We start from the raw sequence: 21,091 nt of genomic DNA on the forward strand, positions 1-21,091 counted from the left end.
TGATGGTAGTTATCTAAGCCCTGAAAAGGATGTCATTCAGTAGTTTCAGTTGGAGTGCATCCATTTACACAACTCTTGACCGTCGGTTCTTGTTAATTTGCTGCTGAGAAATTACAGGAAGTACGACTGATATGACAAAACATTGAACAAGCAGTTTCCCACCATTTAATAATGAAGTCTTCAGCTGTGGCAGACAGGTTCCAGCCGTTTGGTGAAGGTGGAAGCCTGGTATGGCAGATAGTGGTGGTGACATGATGTGGTTGACTCCTTTTGCCAAATGTCAGGTTCATCATCGGCTCTCTGTTGTGGTGGAGGGTAATATTGTCTCACTGGCCATTGTCACATTCTCTTCTTTTTTGTGCAAAATCTGTTATTAGTGTGAGCAGTCTTCAGCAGCCTATGCAACATGTTTTCCGTGACGATCGTATCATGTAAAGGAGAAGTATATGGCACTATTTTGCGACACAGAATGGCTTCTTTACCAGAGGGTGCCCTAGTAGAGGAAGTAAGCAATATTTTGCTTGCCAGTTGTATCTCTCCGCCTTAGGTATTGAGAAAGTGGCTCCAGTATGCAAAACTTGTGTTGACCCTTTGTTTCCTTGGCCTGCTGTGACATTGTATTATTAAAACTGGTCTCTAAATAAATGCCTCTAACTGTCCATTTTCTACACCAGAAATGTTCTCTCCCGAAGAATGCAAATTTAAAATTAGAATAGTCCACACAAAAACAAAGCAAAATTATTAGTCCCCCTCCTAGGAGGCATATGCTACAACTCTGTAACTCTGATGTAGACATAATAGTGGTCTTAGTTCCTCCAGAAAATGTCATATTACATCCTGTGAGCTACCAAATTTTTGGGAAATGTTGAGTGCTATGTACTACCCACTGAATCACAGAGCCTGAAGTTCTCGAATTAAAATTGGATAATTTTGTATGCCAGTTGACAGGCAGTAGGTAAAATCAGGAATGAGTATGTGCAGCCATGTTGTCATCTTTGGAGACAGGAGTGTTCACAACATTTTTGTCATGATGGTGAAGCAGGAAGACACACACTTGGTCACCCAAAATGTCAAAATAAATATCCCATTTTGTGTTCACAATTCCCTGAATTAGTGGATCGGAGTAAAAAAACTAACATTGTGGAACTGTATTTGAGCTGAAGAACACAGATTAGATTAGATTAGATTAGTTTTCGTTCCATAGATCCGTGCTGAGGAGATCCTCGTGGATGTGGAACATGTCAATCTTTTTTTTTTTTTTTTTTTTTTTTTTTTTAAAAAGCTGAAATAAAAATACTAATAGTATGAATATATACAATACATCATTTGTTTCTATTAAAAAATTCGTCAATGGAGTAGAAGGAGTTGGCCACTAGTAAGTCTTTCAGGCTCCTTTTAAACTGATCTTTATTTGTAACTAAATTTTTTATGTTTACTGGCAAATTATTGAAGATGAGTGTTCCTGAGTAGTGGACCCCTTTTTGAACTAAAGTAAGTGCTTTTAAGTCCTTGTGCAGATCATTTTTGTTCCTGGTATTGTATGTATGAACTGAGCTGTTGGTTGGAAAAAGAGATATATTATTTAGGACAAATTTCATTAATGAGTAAATATACTGAGAGGCAGTAGTTAGTATACCCAGTTCTTTGAAGAGGTTTCTACAGGACGTCCGTGAATTTACTCCACAAATAATACGTATTACACGCTTTTGGACTCTGAAAACTTTTGTTTGACTTGAAGAGTTACCCCAAAATATTATACCATATGACATTATGGAATGAAAGTAGGCAAAGTATGCAAGCTTTTTCATTTTTATGTCGCCTATGTCTGCTAACACTCGAATTGCAAATACAGATTTGTTAAGGCATTTCTGCAGTTCTGTGGTGTGCTCTTCCCAACTGAATTTATTATCAAGTTGTAATCCCAGGAATTTAAGACTGTCAACCTCTTCTATCTGTTCTTCTTCGTATTTTATGCATATGCTGGGTGGAAACCTCTTACAGGTTCTGAATTGCATATAGTGAGTCTTTTCGAAGTTTAATGTCAGTGAGTTGGCTTTAAACCATTTATTAATATCCATGAAAATATCATTAGCAGATCTTTCTAGAACTACACTCGACGTACTGTTTATTGCAATACTTGTGTCATCTGCAAACAAAACAAACTCTGCTTCTGGCAGTGTAACTGATGAGAGATCATTAATGTACAAAGAAAAAGCAATGGCCCTAAGATGGATCCTTGTGAGACACCACATGTAATTTCTTCCCATTCTGATAATGACTGATGACTTAATTCACTAGTCCCTTGCACTGACACCCTTTGTTTCCTGTTAGTGAGGTATGACTTGAACCATTTTGCAGCACTGCCCGTGACAGCATAGAATTCTAATTTACTTAAAAGGATGTTGTGGTTCACACAATCAAATGCCTTTGACAAATCACAGAAAGTACCTGCTGCTTGTAATTTGTTGTTTAATGAATTAAGTACATTTTCACTGTAGGTTTAAATAGCCTTCTCAATATCAGAATCCTTCAGAAATCCAAACTGTGTTCTTGATAATATGTTATTTGTGGTCAGATGGTTGAGCAGCTGCCTGTACATTACTTTTTCTAAAGTGTTTGAGAATGCTGGCAAAAGTGAAATCGGTCTGTAGTTTGATGGTATCTCTTTATCCCCTTTCTTGAATAGAGGCTTAACATCTGCATATTTTAGCCAGTCAGGAAATGTTCCAGTTATAATTGACTGGTTACACAAGTAACTTAGAATTGTATTAAACTCACAAGAACATGCATTAATTAACTTTGTTGATATTTCATCGTAGCCACTAGAATGCTTTGTTTTTAAAGATTTTAATATGGACGTTATTTCTTTTGGTGAAGTGAATGATATATTCATGTCCTTGAAGCTATTTGTGAAGGTTAGTTTCAGATATTCAAGGGCATTATTTACTGATCCTGAAAGTCCCATTCTATCAGTAACGGATATAAAGTACTTGTTAAATAGATTTGCCACACTATGCCCATCAGTTACTAATGTGTCATCTACCCTTAGTGCTATTTGCTCCTGTTCCTTTCTGGTTCTGCCAGTCTGCTCTTTCACTATATCCCATATTGTTTTTATTTTGTTCCCTGACATTGCTATCTTCTTCTCGTAGTGCATTTGTTTAGACGTCTGAATTACTTTTTTTAATGTTTTACAGTATTCCTTGTATTTAGCTAAATCATCAGCATTGGAGCTATTCTTGGTTGACAGATACATTTTCCTTTTTGTCTTACAGGAAATCTTTATTCCTTGTGTAATCCATGGTTTTATTATAGACTTCTGTTTAATTTAAGTAACTTTTAGAGGAAAACAGTTTTCAAACATGGTACTGACATTGTTCATGAATGTGTTATATTTTTCATTCATGTCATGAGCACTATAAACATCTTTCCAGTTCATATCTTTGAGCAGTTTTCTAAAACACTCAATTTTTGGTTGATTGACTACTCTCCTGTACTCAGATTTAGCAGTCTTGGTAATCTGCTTAGAATTTACATCTAAAACAAGGATCTGCATGTCATGATCTGATAGTCCATTTATAACAGGTTTTATGATATGATTTTGTTTCTTTGATTTGTCTATAAAAATGTTATCAATGGCTGTCCTTGAGGATTTAGTGATCCTAGTTGGAAAGTTTACAGTGTGAGTTAGATTGAAAGACAACATTACTAACTGCAGTGAATGTTTATTGGAAGATTGCATTAGAAAATCTGTGTTAAAGTCACCAGCAATCAAAATTTCTTTGTTTCTTCGTGTTAAATAACCCAAAACAGCTTCTAGACGATCTAAGAATAGATTATAATTTCCTGCAGGTGCTCGGTAAATAGTTATTATTATATAGGATCTGTTATGGAACTCTACTTCTGTTGCACATGCTTCTAGATGCTGCTCTAAACAGAATTTATTAATGTCAATGTTCTTGAATTTATGGCAGTTTTTGATAAATGTGGCAACTCCTCCTCCATCCATATCTACTCTGCAGAAGTAGGAAGCTAGCTTAAATCAAGATTTTAAACATGGCTGCAGCAGCAACTGTTAAAATTCTTCACAATAAAGGATGGCAGCCAAAAACACTCGTGTCTCAACAGTTCATAGGCGAAGTAACATTGTTAAACTGTTCGCTTTGATCCTGTACCCATTACACATGTTGTACAAATGGAGATGATATTTTAATTACTGACGACGCCTTTTGGCATAATTGTTTCATTATTCTCCAGTGCATGATGTAATTTTAGAAATGTACTTCTGATGAAGGTATATTTATATGTACCGAAACCTTGGTCAAGAATTTAATAAAAAAATTCTATCCTGCAACTGTTTTTGGCTGCCATCCTTTATTGTGAAGCTAGCTTAAATCCTGAAATGTCTAACAAATCTATATCAGTGGTCACTTGATGTTCAGAGAGGCAGATTATGTCAATTTGGTTAGATGAATTCATTTCATCAATACAAATGAGTAGTTCATCAACTTTATTTCTAAGTCCCGGAATGTTCTGGTGTAATAAAGATAACTGATACTGCATACTAATGGGATTGTAACTGCTTTGCTGAAGATGAACTGGCAGTTTCTGATTACTTTCTGTTAAACACTGTTTAAATGGAGGCTGTATGATAAAATCTGACTCCTGTTCATCTGTTTTCTCAAACTGAGTGTGTCTGCCAATCTCTCTTAAAACTCGTTTTCTTTCTCCCTTCCCTATCCTAAGCACTTTGTAGGTTAAAGGCAAAAGAGGCAAAATTGTGACTCTTCAGACCATACTCTATGCCTCCAGTCAACTATTATCCAGTTACCGTGTTGTTTGACCCATTGAAGGCATAAACCTTCACGTGCTGCTGTGAGCAATACAGTATTCATTTAAGAGCCAGTAGTCTCTGATGTCCATCACATGCAGCTGCCTTCGCAATGTTCACTTAGAAACTGGCTGAGATGGACCTGCATTCACAGACGGCAGTAATGATTGTCACTGACGAGGCGTCACACTCTTCTCTGGCCTCATTTGGTTAGTACCAATGTCCTTATGCTATGTTACATGACTGTGAGTGAACACCATCCCTTGTGTACACATTTGACAGATACCCTAACAAATCTGGTAATGTTATTTGAATGTACATTCAAAAAGTACAGAATTTTTCTGCCATCCTGTTGCATCTCCATGTGAACCTGTCTTACTGAGTGGATTCTGTACAATCAACTAGCACACACACACCACTTCAGTACAGTGACTTTTGCCAGCATTAGAAGGCTACACAACTGCCTGGTACCAGTTCCATGCCACCTGCTTTGGTCTGAAGCAACCAGTGTGATGTTTTAAAGGTGAACATTGACATTTTATCGGGTGAGCTTTGTGATATACGCTTGACATCATTCAAGTTTGGGGGCGATCTATAGTAGTACAAAATGCAGAAGTAAAAACTTCAGCAGCAAAGATCACTAATTATAATCTTATTTATGATGACCAGTTTTGGCAAATCTAAGTTGCCATCACCATATCCGTATAGATCAAAAATAAAAGTATAATTAAATAGGGTGGCTACATATTTACAAAGCATGGATATACAGGATGATAAAACATGGATATACAGGATGAGCATTAATAAAACCAACAGACTACAGCAGAATAGTATTGCAACACTTCCACATCATAACAGATGTTCAAAGGGACCTCCATGGGATTTAATGCACACATTCACACATCACATCATAGATTGCTGCACTATTTTGCACATTCCAGCCTCTCTCCGAATAGCGTCACAGGTGATGTGATTATCCTGTTGAAGGGTCTGCACATCAGGAACTGGTTCAACATACATAATGCTTTTCAGATGCCCCCAGAGGTAAAAGTCTAGGGGGTTTAAGTCCGGTTATCTAGCAGGCCATGCTACAGGGCCTCTATGTAACATCCAATGTGGGGAAAGGTAATGTGTCACCAAACTGTAATGTGGAAGTGGGTGGTGCTCTGTCGTGCAGAAACCACATAACCTGTTGTGTTGACAAAGGCACATTCTCAGGCAGCCCAGACAGAGTATTCCGCAGGAAATCCAGGTACATTTGTCCATCAAGGCATTGTGGAATAACAACTGGTCCAAGTATGTTGTCACCAAGAATCATTGCCCACACATTGATGCTGAACTGATGCTGATGAGATGCCTCAACCATTCCCCAAGGACTGTCTGTAGCCCACAGATGCTTATTATGAAAATTAATGATGTCAGTTCTGCTAGAGGTTGCTTGATTGGCAAAGAGGACTGATGACAGAAATCCCATAATTGTGACGCTTTGGTGCAAAAACCATTGACAAATCATTCCCATAGAGGGAAATCCACTGCTCATAATCCTTGCACTTGTTGCAGGTGATAGGGATAGTAGCAGTTGTCGTGCGAGATACGTATTAATCATACTTTGGCTTACACCATGTTGGCGGGCCACTTACCTTGAGCTTATATTAGAGATCGCCTCAATATCCTGTAGAACTGGGTCCTCCAAATCTAGTGTGTGCACAGTTGACTGCCTCCCTGCACTTTCACCTGTGTGAGAGGACCCATGATCACACAAACACCCAAAAAGGGCTTGAAATGTTGTGATGTGGTTGGTGTCTGTGAGGGTACTTTTTTGGTATAGCCAAGCTTGTTTCAGCCTGTTTGGCCACACACAAACACCATCTCAGCTTGTTCCCAACATGAATACCAGACCATTTTGCTGCTTACAGTACACTACATCACTCACACAGCCTGCAGCACATGAGGAACACATGGTACATGGTCAGAGAAACTTTAATTCGTCAGCACCATCAAGCATGGCAAGAATTTCCAGACACACATTCATAGGACATTTTTTCTTCCACTTCAGGTCAGGAATCCAGTCCCTGCAGTTTGTCGGTTTTATTATTGTTCATCCTGTATATAATATATTTATGCAGATACCTCTCAATAAGTCTCTGTCATATGTGCAATATACTGTATAATGTCATGTCATAACATGTCATTCTAGGGAGAAGAAGAAAGTGATAAATTGGCATTTTAGAAATACAACAAGATTTACATAAAATATCTTGCATGTTGCACCAAGTGCACAGGCTCATATTCACACAACAGATGAAAGATGACTGAGACTCACAAGTCAAGAGCAAAGTTATTATGAACACCAAGTGGAACTGCAGTAGTAAACATACAGAAATACAATAGCAACATATAAAGAATAAGGAGGAAGTTACATCCAATGAGTATGCAAAACAATGCAATATGCACAATTTGCAATGTAATTATATAAATCACATAATCCAAACCGGAGTGTATTGGAATAATAAATTCTCTTCTATATTTTTTTAGTTAAAGTATGTTACTGAAGCTTGAGGCCACAACCTATGGTAACATACTGTCCCCACACTTCCCACCATCGGTTTCCACTCCCTGTGTCGTATCATCTCCTCCCCATTCTATTCTACCTTGCAGCTCTCTGCCGATGCATCTACCCGTCTTAACCTATTCCTCACTTACTGTGTTCCTTCCCCCCACCCCCCCACCCCCACCCACCCCACCCCCCACCCCCCACCTCCCTGCCGCGCAACCTCCTGACGCTGCACCTATTGGCATTCTAGTCCATGCACACTCCACCAGACAGCATTCATCTCTCTCCCCACCTGACACTCCTACCCCTACCCCCTACCCCCTACCCCCTACCCCTAGATTGCTGCTTGCATCCTAAGTGATGCGTTCCGGCCCAAGATGCTGTAGTTGGTGAGCGTGCCATGTCTGTACTGACGAAGGCTGTGGCCAAAAGTTGTATGTGAATGTTTTAATCATGCCTGTCTGCAACTTGACATGTCTTCTGTACGATAAGCAGCAGCCTATCTTTTCGTACATTGTGGGTGTTCCTACCTGGAGTTTCCATTGTTTGATTATAACAGTGTTGTGTACCAACTGTACTAACTTATCAAAGCAGTCATAAGGCAAGTACAGTGTGTAAAATATCACCATTGAGTAAGCATGCAGAAGATTAGTTGAGGTTTGGTGATAAGAATACAGTAACAGTGAACAAATTACATGTTATGTATGTAGGTGACAAAAGGAAATAACTAACAACTAAACTATTGCATTCTTAAAATAACATGTACAAGTCACAGTATTGTAGAGCAACAAAAGTGCAACACAAGGTCTGAGTGTTACACCTATACCTTGAGCTACCATGATCTTTCATGATTGTTTTGTAATACCTGTATATAATAATAATTTAATCTTAGTTGCTTTGATGTTGTACTCATCGCTATATTGCAAATTATTTTTGCGCACTAACTCATTACTTAATTTCTGGTCGTATACTAGTAGCTTATTACAACAAATATAGACTTTGAGCACCATGTTATGTTAGCACACAGACTTTGTGTTGTTCTACAATACTGTTCCATCCCCTATACCCACATTTTAAAGTGTCCCTGTCCAGTGGTGGAAACACAAGCAAACCGTCCCCAAGGACATGTATGGAGTTTCTGGTGGGAAAAGCAAAATGAGGATTAAAGTCAGATTCTCTCCATTTCTCTGTCAGTCTTTTAAAGAGGAGGATATTCTCCCTTTTGTACTCTAACAGGAACATTTTTTCAAGTGGTCAAAATTTGATTAAGAAACAACTGTTTGTTACACAGTAATTTGATACAGTGGTTTTGCTCAAGTGGAACAAGGTATCGTGCTGCTGAGTATCAATTCAAGTGAGAAATGGGGGAAATGAAGTGCTGTGGCTGTTTGGATGGGAAATACTAGGACAGAATGTGCTGTCTCCTTACATATGGCCAAGTAGTGCCACAGGGCACTACTTGATAGTTCAAGGAAGAAGTTTTAAGTTATTTTCATACTGACTTCTCATCCTCGTCTTTGACTTTGTACTTGGAGCGGGACTATATATTCTGATGCAAGAGTCTTTTTGAGAAATTTTCTTATCACGTAATACTATAAACCTGAATTTCCCAAATTTCGCCCAGCTAACCATGCAAATATAGGTTGTTGTTGTTGTGTGTCCCCTCCCCCCTCCCATATATTGTGGTCAAGGCTGTGCTGTGGTTTCTTTGAAGACTTACGTAGATGGAAGAAACATGACATCATCATAACTGATTTCTTTCTGCGGTGTGTTCTGTGGTTTTTTTTTTTTTTTTTTTTTTTTTTTTTTTTTTTTTTTTTTTTTTTCATGGTAAAGTCGTATTTCTCTTGCTTATGCCTGTGTAAGGAAGTCCAGGTACATGTATGTTAGACAGTACATGTTATTTAACTCCATAGTTTTATTTTGATCTGTCATTTTTCTTGTGACTCTTGAGCCATAATTTGAAGTTCTTTCAGTTACTTGACAGTCCTGTTATTGCACTTCCTCTTTGAGAGTCTAGGAATTGAAGAGTGAGAGGCTCTCTGTTTGTGTTATTTACTGTGTTAGAAACTTTTTGTAACACGTCTTTTCCTTTCATGTCCTTAAATTTTGAGAAATTTCATTGAAAGAGATCAGCTTGCTGGTAGCAATTCAGCTGCTTCCTACAGACCTTCTCTCTCTCTCTCTCTCTCTCTCTCTCTCTCTCTCTCTCTCCCCACCCTCCGTTTTTTTAACACATCAGCCATCTCTTTCAGTTACTCGTAAGTGTATATGCAATCCCATGAACGTTTAATGGCATATATTTCATACCTAAAATGATTGATTATAAATAATTACTAAATAGGATACAGATGTGGTGGGTCTAGTGCAGTGGTACTTATTCATAGAGACTGGCCTCTCTGTAGTTGCACTGGAATTATCCAGATTGAGATTGTTTTTATTACTCAGCATTACAGTACTTACTGAATGACATGCGCTACACACACACACACACACACACACACACACACACACACACATATTCACATGTTTGCGTCACATATTTGGTATCTATAGAAACTACACAGCACTTGAAAATGGAATAAATTCTTCAAATGCATAGTGCTATCAACAAAAGAAATTATCATTGTAGTTCCTAAATGTTTAAATTATCGTCTCAGAATGTTGCCACTCAAATGTAAAATTGTCTTGAAGGTTGTAACAACAAACAAAACTCACTCTAATTTTGTTCTGTTTCCAGGGATACAGTTCCTGCAGATATTTACGATTACAGTAATAGATCTGAAGGAATGTATTACTTTCCCAGCCGCGAAGACTTATGCAAATATCGCATTGTGGTCATCACTCTTGTTTTCTGTGGCAGGTATGTATCTCTGTGTTTTTTGTATCTTTGGTTGTTAGATTGGTACTTTCTGTTACTATAAGAACTTGATTTGGTGTGCAAGCTGTTGTTGCAGTCAGATGGGTAAAATTCCCTGGAAAATAACAATCAATTTCTCACGACATGCTGTAGGCACCAAACTTGATGATTTACTTGTTGTTTAAAAAATGAGGTTACAGTTTCATAATAAAAGTATTACCACCATTTCTGAGCCAATGGCATTACATACAGTGTGAGACTGTACTTCTTGTCTGTTATCTGATTCATGATATGTGGGTGTGTTTTCAGCTATAGACACATTTTTGCAACTCAAGCCAAAGGGTAATTGACCTTATGCATAGATCACTGATTCACAGTGAAACAGCATACTACTTGTGGTGACATTTGATTGTTTTTTGTTTTTGCGGAACACAATTCAGTTTATGTTCATAGACTAAAATAATCATTTTCTCTCTGTAATGTCACAAGCCAGTGATCTCCCTTGCTGACAGAATGAAGTATAGTTGGAGGGGTTCTTAGTTTGCATCTGATGGCTGTGAGGGTTCGTGATGACTTAATGACTGTGAATTTGCTACAACAAAATTTGTTGCTCTCACCGAAGAGATTTTGGCAGTTCCCTCTAGAACTGTCGAGGGCCAATAAAAATATTGCTGTCTTTACAATACTGACCTCTTCCAAATAAATAAATCAGTTTCACTCTTAACACTACAAGCACATTTTTTCATCAGACTGTCTGTACTAAGATGGCCTAATGGCTCCCGTGAAGTAGCGAACACTGTCATCAGTTTGTCATTCTCTGGCAAACAAAGCTCTTGTGTATAATATGAGGAATAGCTCCTCTTCTGTTTGTTCTCTTGTGCAGTGTTCCCGCCAAGGAGATAAAATTGACAATTGGCGTGTGATGGCAGTGGCACCAATGACAGGCAGGGGGGTTGGGGGGGGGGGGGGGGGGGGTGAGATACCGCAGAGTCTTGGTGCTGTAGGTCCTCTGGTAGTAGACAGCAACCCACAGTTTTGCCAGGTCCATTATGGTCTGGCACAGGAACTATACACAGAAGATGTGTTACTCCACATCTACAGAATAGTGTATGACTGCCAAAGGACCAGAAATCATATGAAAAGGGAGATCAGATCTGTAAAGATAGCTATCAGATGACAACGTTTCATGAGTTTGATACTTATTATTTGCCTCACATCACACAAATGTGTACACTTTGCACTACATTTACTTGACTTGCCCACGTTACACACAAACTGTGATGAGTATGATCAACCAGTACCATTTCTTTCACTGCTTACCTCAAGTTTCATGAATATAGTGTTATAAGCAGTAAGTAAAAGCGATCTTCCCAGTGTCACTTCGGTACTCAGTCCCTGAGGGGCATAGACTCCAGGTTCTCAGTCAAATGCAATGAGCAATGAGTGCCATTGAAAACAGTCTATCTGATTGCAGTGAATGATAGAACTCTCTCACATTTTCTTATATCTGAAGAATTCTGATCACTGGACCATCAGATGTTCCCGAGCTCTGCAGAATGTCTGTTTTTGCTAGCCCATTCTGTCACTGATTAAATCTGTTGCACATATTGCAAAGTTAGTCTCACTGTGCGTACAATGAGTGTATCAATCAATGTCTTTGTACTTTGAACATACTCTGCTTGTCAAGGGAAAATCCAAGAAGGTTTTCTGTTATGTTACTTACATTTATAGATGTACTGTGATGTGAATGATCAGTTGTTTGTGCAAACATTGTAGCAATTCTTTGTCATCACCATCATCAGCCATCGAACATTCGTTCCTACATGAAGGCTGCTCTCGACTTTCCTTTGGTTTCTTCCATTACCTGCAGCTGCTTCTGCATGTTTTTTAATGTCACCGTCCTGTTTTGGACAGACTGGAAATGTTTGAAAACTCATTTAGTTTATCACAGGCTTCCAGTTGCAGGTAGTATTTTATCATTTCCTTTGCAACCTTCTGCTACACGAAGTACAAATAAAAAAGCATATCAACTGATTCTATGATTTAATTTTTAATTTGTACTATTTTATTTTTCCATGTTGATTAAAAATTGGATTATTTATTTATTTATTTATTTTCAAACTTCCTATGTTAAGTTTGTCTAGTTGTAGCGGAAGTGTACTTCTAGGAGAATATCTGGGCTCTGACCACAATTAATCAGGCAGAAAATACTTGCTCAAGAATGGGACTGTAACCCCAAAACTAACCAAAAAAAAAATAAAATGTGCATAATATAAAAAAGAATGTGGCTTAGGGAATGACCTTTTTCTAAACAAATACTTTATCTGGTTTAGACTTACCCATGAATTTTCCTTCAAAAATAATGGAGATTGTCATGAAGGGACTGTTGAGTGTTTCAGAGGTAGCTTTGTGATTGGTCTCTCGGTTTCCTGCTGTTGTGATCAGCATTCCTTATTATGTTAATTAAGCTAGGATTCCAGTACTCTGTCCGCTGAAACTTTGTATGTTCGACCCGTGTTAAATCTTCAGTGGTATACCAGCTAGAATCCTCTTAGCTTCCACAATTTTGGTTCTTTACTCCTAATTTTATGATCATACAGACCACGTTTCTTTTTCCTCCCCAGGCATTATTGTGATTCTCAGCTGCTGTCTCTGTAAACAGTGTGGTCATGTGAGTCACCCAACCACTCGGTGCTTTTAACACATGCACAAGAAAAAAGGGACGAAACCTCACGGCATACCCACCAATAGCCACCAGAACACACTTCTTTTCACAGCATCACAATACTTTGCCCTTGCGACTGTAAACTTAGAAGATGTTGAGACTGTACACCCCAGTAATCGAGACTTGAAACACTGAAAACAGATGTGACTGTTGCCACACATTCTGTTCGTGATGAGAGAAAAGCATGGCAGGGCTGGTGAAAGTGTTTTGACAGCTGAAGAAGAGTGAGGACTGAGACAGGCAGTTGCTTGGGTCTTATGGTTTTATCAGCAGAGGGCTGCACCCTTTGAGCCTCAGCAATTGTCAGACGCTGACTATGAGAATTACCAAGAATGTAGTTCATGTAAACACATGCTCTGGCCACGTGATTGGGAAAACCAAGATACAGCCATTTGTGTGGAACACGGAGGGGTAGCCACCATGGCTGAATTGAGTGATTTTTACTGAACACAGCTGGTTACAGTGTCTTCAGTATCAATGTTACAAAGATGAAATTAACAGGTGTGGATGCTATAAACACATCCTTAAGATGAAGTGTAGTTTTTAAGTTATTTCATGTTAAATGTTTTGTGCATAAAATGTACTTTAAAAATTAATATCTTGGCGATGCCGTAAGCAATTTTGTCAAATGAAGATATTGAAGAAACAGTTTAAATTAGAGAAAAACTAAGTACATTACTAGAAAGCTGAGGAATTTTACATATTAATTGAGGTATGAGACATGTACATGACATATTACGTTTTAAGTACGTTGCAGAAGCAGGAAGTGTGCGCGCTTGTCTCACATCAGTGTGAGGACTTAATTAGGGATACCCAGCTTGGTGCATGCCTCTTTGGTTGGCAGTTGGGTTTGAGATCTGGAACAGGGAGTACATGTGAGCAGCAGTAGGTCACCTCTTGATTGTGTCGAAATTATTTGTGTTGAGTTGTGGACTTTCGATATTCACGCATGTTGCTGGTGAATTGTCTGAAATATTTTCAGTTTTGGTTTTTAGAATATTTCACAGTAGGCAAAATAGTCTGAAGTCTAAAACTTTACTGTGGATATTTTTGAGAGTGATATGCCATTGGAATTTAGTTAGTTTGGAAGTATGCAACTTTAAACTTGCACTAAAGGAACTAAACCCAGAAGTTCACAAACACATGAGATAATGTTCCATTTAATTTAAACCTTCACTCAAGTATTAATTAATTTAATGTTAAAACATTATTAACTTGTGGTAAATGTTGCAGTGATAGAATAAACTCTGTTTGTTAGAATGTAAAATGCTGTGAGTAGTGAACATTATTTTTTCACCACAAATTCCTACCTGCATTTATTTGAACTTTGTAACTGGATTTTTTAGCGTTACATAACAGTTGCTGCAGTTGGCACCTAGACTGTAGCATAGCAACACTTAAAAATTTGACAAATCATTCAGAGACCCTGTAAACAGTGACTGTCTAACTTATGGTTTATAGTTCTTGCAGATGTATGTAGGCCTCACAAGCTAGAAGTTTATTGAATATTATTTTGTGGAATCAGCAAGAGCAACTTCTCTACTTATTGGGTCAGCCAGGTATTTTTCTCATCATCACATCACAATATGACTTTGCACATACAACAGCCACTTCTCACTCTCAACAATATCAGCATGACCAATTCGCAGAATATCAACACCGGAATGACAATCCTGACTCCACAAAAGTGTCAAGAGTAACTTATACACTAAGAATCAATGTCCAAGTGAAAGGACACAACTATAGTTGTAGGAAAGTTTAATGTCCATTTACTTTTTATTGGCATGGAAATGCAGCTCTTGGTACACAGGCTGTGCCCTACCTGTTCCTATATTGAGCCCCAAGCAAATTTCCCCAAGAAAGTATCCAAATTCAGAGTTATTAATATTTAAGGCTTCAACAAAATAAGTCAGATGTTAGAGAAACCAATTCTGGACATTTCATTACCATTTAATTTACAAAACAGCTCCGAACAAACATGGTGCACATTTACTGGTCACTAGTATCAGATGTCCTGGCAAGTCTTCGAAGATAATACCCTTTCCTCCAGGAATGGGAATTACATTGCAATAAATTGTTAACGTCTTTATGGGTGGGACTCCTCCCTGTACAATCTGTATGCCTTGAGCTGATTTCTCTTGTGTTTCTGGCCTGAGTGTCCCCCATGACAGCTGATATTTCCCTGGTGGTGTGGCTGAGGACGTGCTGGACCGCATTGCCGGAGGCTGAGATAAATGTTGGCTACTCCCTGAAGCATCCACTGTCACCCCAGGGTGGTTGTTGTTGTGTTGTTCAGTCCTGAGACTGGTTTGATGCAGCTCTCCATGCTACTCTATCCTGTGCAAGCTTCTTCATCTCCCAGTGCCTACCGCAACCTACATCCTTCTGAATCTGCTTAGTGTATTCATCTCTTGGTCTCCCTCTATGAATTTTACCCTCCACGCTGCCCTCCAATACTAAATTGGTGATCCCTTGATGCTTCAGAACATGTCCTACCAACCGATCCCTTCTTCTAGTCAAGTTGTGCCACAAACTCCTCTTCTCCCCAATTCTATTCAATAACTCCTCATTAGTTACGTGATCTACCCATCTAATCTTCAGCATTCTTCTGTAGCACCACATTTCGAAAGCTTCTATTCTCTTCTTGTCTAAAGTATTTATCGTCCACATTTCACTTCCATATATGGCTACACTCCATACAAATACTTTCAGAAACGGCTTCCTGGCATTTAAATCTATACTCGATGTTAACAAATTTTTCTTCTTCAGAAACGCTTTCCTTGCCATTGCCATTCTACATTTTATATTCTCTCTACTTCGACCATCATCAGTTATTTTACTCCCCAAATAGCAAAACTCCTTTACTACTTTAAGTGTCTCATTTCCTAATCTAATTCCCTCAGCATCACCCGACGTAATTCAACTACATTCCATTATCCTCGTTTTGCTTTTGTTGGTGTTCATCTTATACCCTCCTTTCAAGACACTGTCCATTCCGTTCAGCTGCTCTTCCAAGTCCTTTGCTGTCTCTGACAGATTTACAATGTCATCGGCAAACGTCAAAGTTTTTATTTCTTCTCCATGGATTTTAGTACCTACTCCGAACTTTTCTTTTGTTTCCTTTATTGCTTGCTCAATATACAGATTGAATAACGTCGGGGATAGGCTACAATACTGTCTCACTCCTATCCCAACCACTGCTTCCCTTTCATACCCCTCGACTCTTATAACTGCCATCTGCTTTCTGTACAAATTGTAAATAGCCTTTTGCTCCCTGTATTTTACCCCTGCCTCCTTCAGAATTTGAAAGAGAGTATTCCAGTCAACATTGTCAAAAGCTTTCTCTAAGTCTACAAATGCTAGAAACGTAGGTTTATCTTTCCTTAATCTAGCTTCTAAGATAAGTCGTAAGATCAGTATTGCCTCACATGTTCCAATATTTCTACGGAATCCAAACTGATCTTCCACAAGGTCGGCTTCTATCAGTTATTCCATTTGTCTGTAAAGAATTCGCACTAGTATTTTGCAGCTGTGACTTATTAAACTGATAGTTCGGTAATTTTCACATCTGTCAACACCTCCTTTCTTTGGGATTGGAATTATTATAGTCTTCTTGAAGTCCGAGGGTATTTCGCCTGTCTCGTACATATTGCTCACCAGATGGTAGAGTTTTGTCAGGACTGGCTCTCCCAAGGCTGTCAGTAGTTCTAATGAAATATTGTCTACTCCCGGGGCATTGTTTCGACTCAGGTCTTTCAGTGCTCTGTCAAACTCTTCACGGAATATCATATCTCCCATTTCATGTTCACCTACATCCTCTTCCATTTCCATAATATTGTCCTCGAGTACATTGCCCTTGTATAGACTCTCTATATACTCCTTCCACCTTTCTGTTTTCCCTTCTTTGCTTAGAACTGGGCTTCCAACAGAGCTATTGATATTCATGCAAGTGGTTCTTCTTTCTCCAAAGGTCTCTTTAATTTTCCTGTAGGCAGTGTCTATCTTACCCCTAGTGAGATAAGCCTCTACATCCTTACATTTGTCCTCTAGTACCCCAGGGTACTTGCCTCGTAAGGTGGTGCTGTTGTCACCAACAGTCAATCTCTCTCTCTCTCTCTCTCTCTCTCCCTCCCTCTCTCTCCCTCTCCCTCTCCCTCTCCATTCCCCCCCCCCCCTTCCCCTCCCACAGCTCCATCATTAGCAGTGACTGAAGTGTCACTTCCTACAAGCCTTCCCTTGTAATAGGACACTCCCAGTGATTAGTTTTTTGACCCCCTATTTATTTTATCTTTGCTTGCTTCAGAAAATGGGTTTCTACCTTTCCTTTCTTTGTCAGTATTGGATTTAAAATGATAGGTATTCCATAGTTACTTTATAACAATGAAAACAGTTATTGAAAAAATAATTTAATTGTATATAAAAACAAAGATGAGGTGACTTACCGAACAAAAGCGCTGGCAGGTCGATAGACACACAAACAAACACAAACATACACACAAAATTCAAGCTTTTGCAACAAACTGTTGCCTCATCAGGAAAGAGGGAAGGAGAGGGGAAGACGAAAGGAAGTGGGTTTTAAGGGAGAGGGTAAGGAGTCATTCCAATCCCGGGAGCGGAAAGACTTACCTTAAGGGGAAAAAAGGACAGGTATACACTCGCACACACGCACATATCCATCCACACATAGAGACACAAGCAGACATATTTCATGTAGGTATACACTCGCACACACGCACATATCCATCCACACATACAGACACAAGCAGACATATTTCATGTAGGTATACACTCGCACACACGCACATATCCATCCACACATACAGACACAAGCAGACATATTTCATGTCTGCTTGTGTCTGTATGTGTGGATGGATATGTGCGTGTGTGCGAGTGTATACCTGTCCTTTTTTCCCCTTAAGGTAAGTCTTTCCGCTCCCGGGATTGGAATGACTCCTTACCCTCTCCCTTAAAACCCACTTCCTTTCGTCTTTCCCTCTCCTTCCCTCTTTCCTGATGAGGCAACAGTTTGTTGCGAAAGCTTGAATTTTGTGTGTATGTTTGTGTTTGTTTGTGTGTCTATCGACCTGCCAGCGCTTTTGTTCGGTAAGTCACCTCATCTTTGTTTTTATATATAATTTTTCCCACGTGGAATGTTTCCTTCCATTATATTGAAATAATTTAATTGGGTAGATAAAAAATCTACTTACCAAGCGACAGCAGGAGACACACATAAGACGGTCGTAATTGGCAAGCTTTTGGAGCCAGTGGGTCCTCCTTCAGGCAGAAGGGTTGAAGAGGAAGGAAGAGAGGTGGAGGAAAGGGCTGGAGAGGTCTAGAAAAAGGGATAGATTCCGGGAAAGTCACCCAGAACAATTGTTCGGGGAAGATTTACCACACTGGATGAGAAGGAACAGTTGGTTTTTCCTTCTTATCCCTTGCGGTAAGTCTTCCCTGACCAGCAGTCCAGCCTTTTCCTTCACCCCTCTTCTTCCCCCTTCAACCCTTCTGCCTGAAGGAGGAGACACTGGCTCAGAACAAATGAAACACACAAAAGAAAATAGACACCAAAGAAATGAGAGAGTACATAATGGCAAAGCAGCCACGATTAGTCAAGAATATGAAGAGGTCTATATTTAGGAAAATATACTTTAAACCAATATAATGGAAGGGGAAGAGGTAGTTAATGAACATATAAAGAATGGAGTGATAATACTAGATTTCCTCCCACCCCATTAGTTTCAACCTTTTCTTCATACAGAACCAGCAATATTTTTGTAACATTTCATGAAATGTTTATTAAAAATGTGTTGCAGTTGCAGTACATACGTTTGGCAACTAATATCGAGCCAACAGGTTCATTGTCAAGCCTGGCCTACTCATTCTCAAGCCTGCTGAATGTTGATTTACTAAAAGTGCCTGATATTAATAATGATTATCAAAGTGACAATGCATGCTTTCCGAAGTAATTGTAGATGACTGTCACAATCAGCATGTGCCTACTTCGCAAATCAGTGTCAAACTGTGACTCTCACTTGTCAAGTACGCACATGTTGATTCTTATCTACTATTACTCGTCAAACTTACATACTGCAACTATTATGGATTTGTTAATAAATGCTTCATGAAATATGGGAATAATTTGATGAAGCACAAGAAGACCTAAGATAAAAATGAAGCACCCAGAGTAGATAACATTTCCTCAGACTTATTGAGATGCTTGGGAAAACATACATGACAAAACTATTCCACTTGGTTCAGAAGATAAGAGACAGGTGAAATAACTGCAATCTCTGAAAAGCATGGAATAATGACTGTCAAATAAGGTAGGTGCTGTTAGGTGTGAGTATTACCAGACCATCAGTTAGATATGTCACTGATGCAGAGTACCAACATGAATTATTATGAAAAGACCAGTATTCTTACTTGAAACTTTTATTTCTAAAGTCTTGTGCCGAAGTCCTCACTTTTAAAGTCGATAAGGATAACAATCTACCTCTACATCTACATACATACTCTCCAATCCACCATACGGTGCATGGCAGAGGGTACCTCGTACCACAACTAGCATCTTCTCTCCCTGTTCCACTCCCAAACAGAACGAGGTAAAAATGACTGCTTATATGCCTCTGTACGAGTCCTAATCTCTCTTACCTTATCTTTGTGGTCTTTCCGCGAAATGTAAGTTGGCGGCAGTAAAATTGTACTGCAGTCAGCCTCAAATGCTGGTTCTCTAAATTTCCTCAGTAGCAATTCACGAAAAGAAGACCTCCTTTCCTCTAGAGACTCCCACCCGAGTTCCTAAAGCATTTCCGTAACACTCGCGTGATAATCAAACCTACCAGTAACAAATCTAGCAGCCCGCCTCTGAATTGCTTCTGTGTCCTCCCTCAATCCGACCTGGTAGGGATCCCAAATGCTCAAGCAGTACTCAAGAATAGGTCGTATTAGTGTTTTATAAGTGGTCTCCTTTACAGATGAACCACATCTTGCCAAAATTCTACCAATGAACCGAAGACAACTATCCGCCTTCCCCACAAGTGCCATTACACGCTTGTCCCACTTCATATTGCTCTGCAATGTTACGCCCAAACATTTAATCGACATGATTATGGCAAACACTACACTACTAATGGAGTATTCAAACATTATGGGATTCTTTTTCCTATTCATCTGCATTAATTTACATTTATAAAAAAACAAAGATGAGGTGACTTACCGAACAAAAGCGCTGGCAGGTCGATAGATACACAAACAAACACAAACATACACACAAAATTCAAGCTTTCGCAACAAACTGTTGCCTCATCAGGAAAGAGGGAAGGAGAGGGGAAGACGAAAGGAAGTGGGTTTTAAGGGAGAGGGTAAGGAGTCATTCCAATCCCGGGAGCGGAAAGACTTACCTTAGGGGGAAAAAAGGACAGGTATACACTAGCACACACGCACATATCCATCCACACATGGATGGATATGTGCGTGTGTGCTAGTGTATACCTGTCCTTTTTTCCCCCTAAGGTAAGTCTTTCCGCTCCCGGGATTGGAATGACTCCTTACCCTCTCCCTTAAAACCCACTTCCTTTCGTCTTCCCCTCTCCTTCCCTCTTTCCTTATGAGGCAACAGTTTGTTGCGAAAGCTTGAATTTTGTGTGTATGTTTGTGTTTGTTTGTGTATCTATCGACCTGCCAGCGCTTTTGTTCGGTAAGTCACCTCATCTTTGTTTTTTTATATATAATTTTTCCCACGTGGAATGTTTCCTTCCATTATATTGATATCATTAATTTACATTTATATTTAAGAGTTAGCTGCCGTTCTTTACACCAATCACAAATCCTGTCAAAGTCATCTCTTATGCTCCTACAGTCACTCAACGACGACACCTTCCCGTACACCACAGTATCATCAGCAAACAGCTGCACATTGTTATCCACCCTATCCAAAAGATCATTTATGTAGATAGAAAACAGCAGTGGGCCTACCACACTTCCCTGGGGCACTCCAAATGATACCCTCACCTCTGATGAACACTCACTGTCGAGGACAACGTACTGGGTTCTATTACTTAAGAAGTCTTCGGCCCCTCTCATACTTGGGAACCAATCCCATATGCTCGTACCTTAGTTAGG

General features: G+C 39.2%; 1 protein-coding gene across 1 annotated transcript in view; it reads left to right on the forward strand.

Moving 5' to 3' along the window:
- LOC124619556 (putative helicase MOV-10) overlaps positions 1-21,091 on the forward strand; it is a 343,693-nt gene that overhangs the window by 272,150 nt on the left and 50,452 nt on the right. The window contains exon 14 of the mRNA XM_047146034.1: positions 10,126-10,248. Within this exon, the coding sequence (XP_047001990.1) occupies positions 10,126-10,248 (123 nt within the window). The remainder of the gene's footprint in view (positions 1-10,125; positions 10,249-21,091) is intronic.

The sequence above is a fragment of the Schistocerca americana genome, chromosome 6 (assembly GCF_021461395.2).
Source record: "Schistocerca americana isolate TAMUIC-IGC-003095 chromosome 6, iqSchAmer2.1, whole genome shotgun sequence".
NCBI lineage: Eukaryota > Metazoa > Arthropoda > Insecta > Orthoptera > Acrididae > Schistocerca > Schistocerca americana.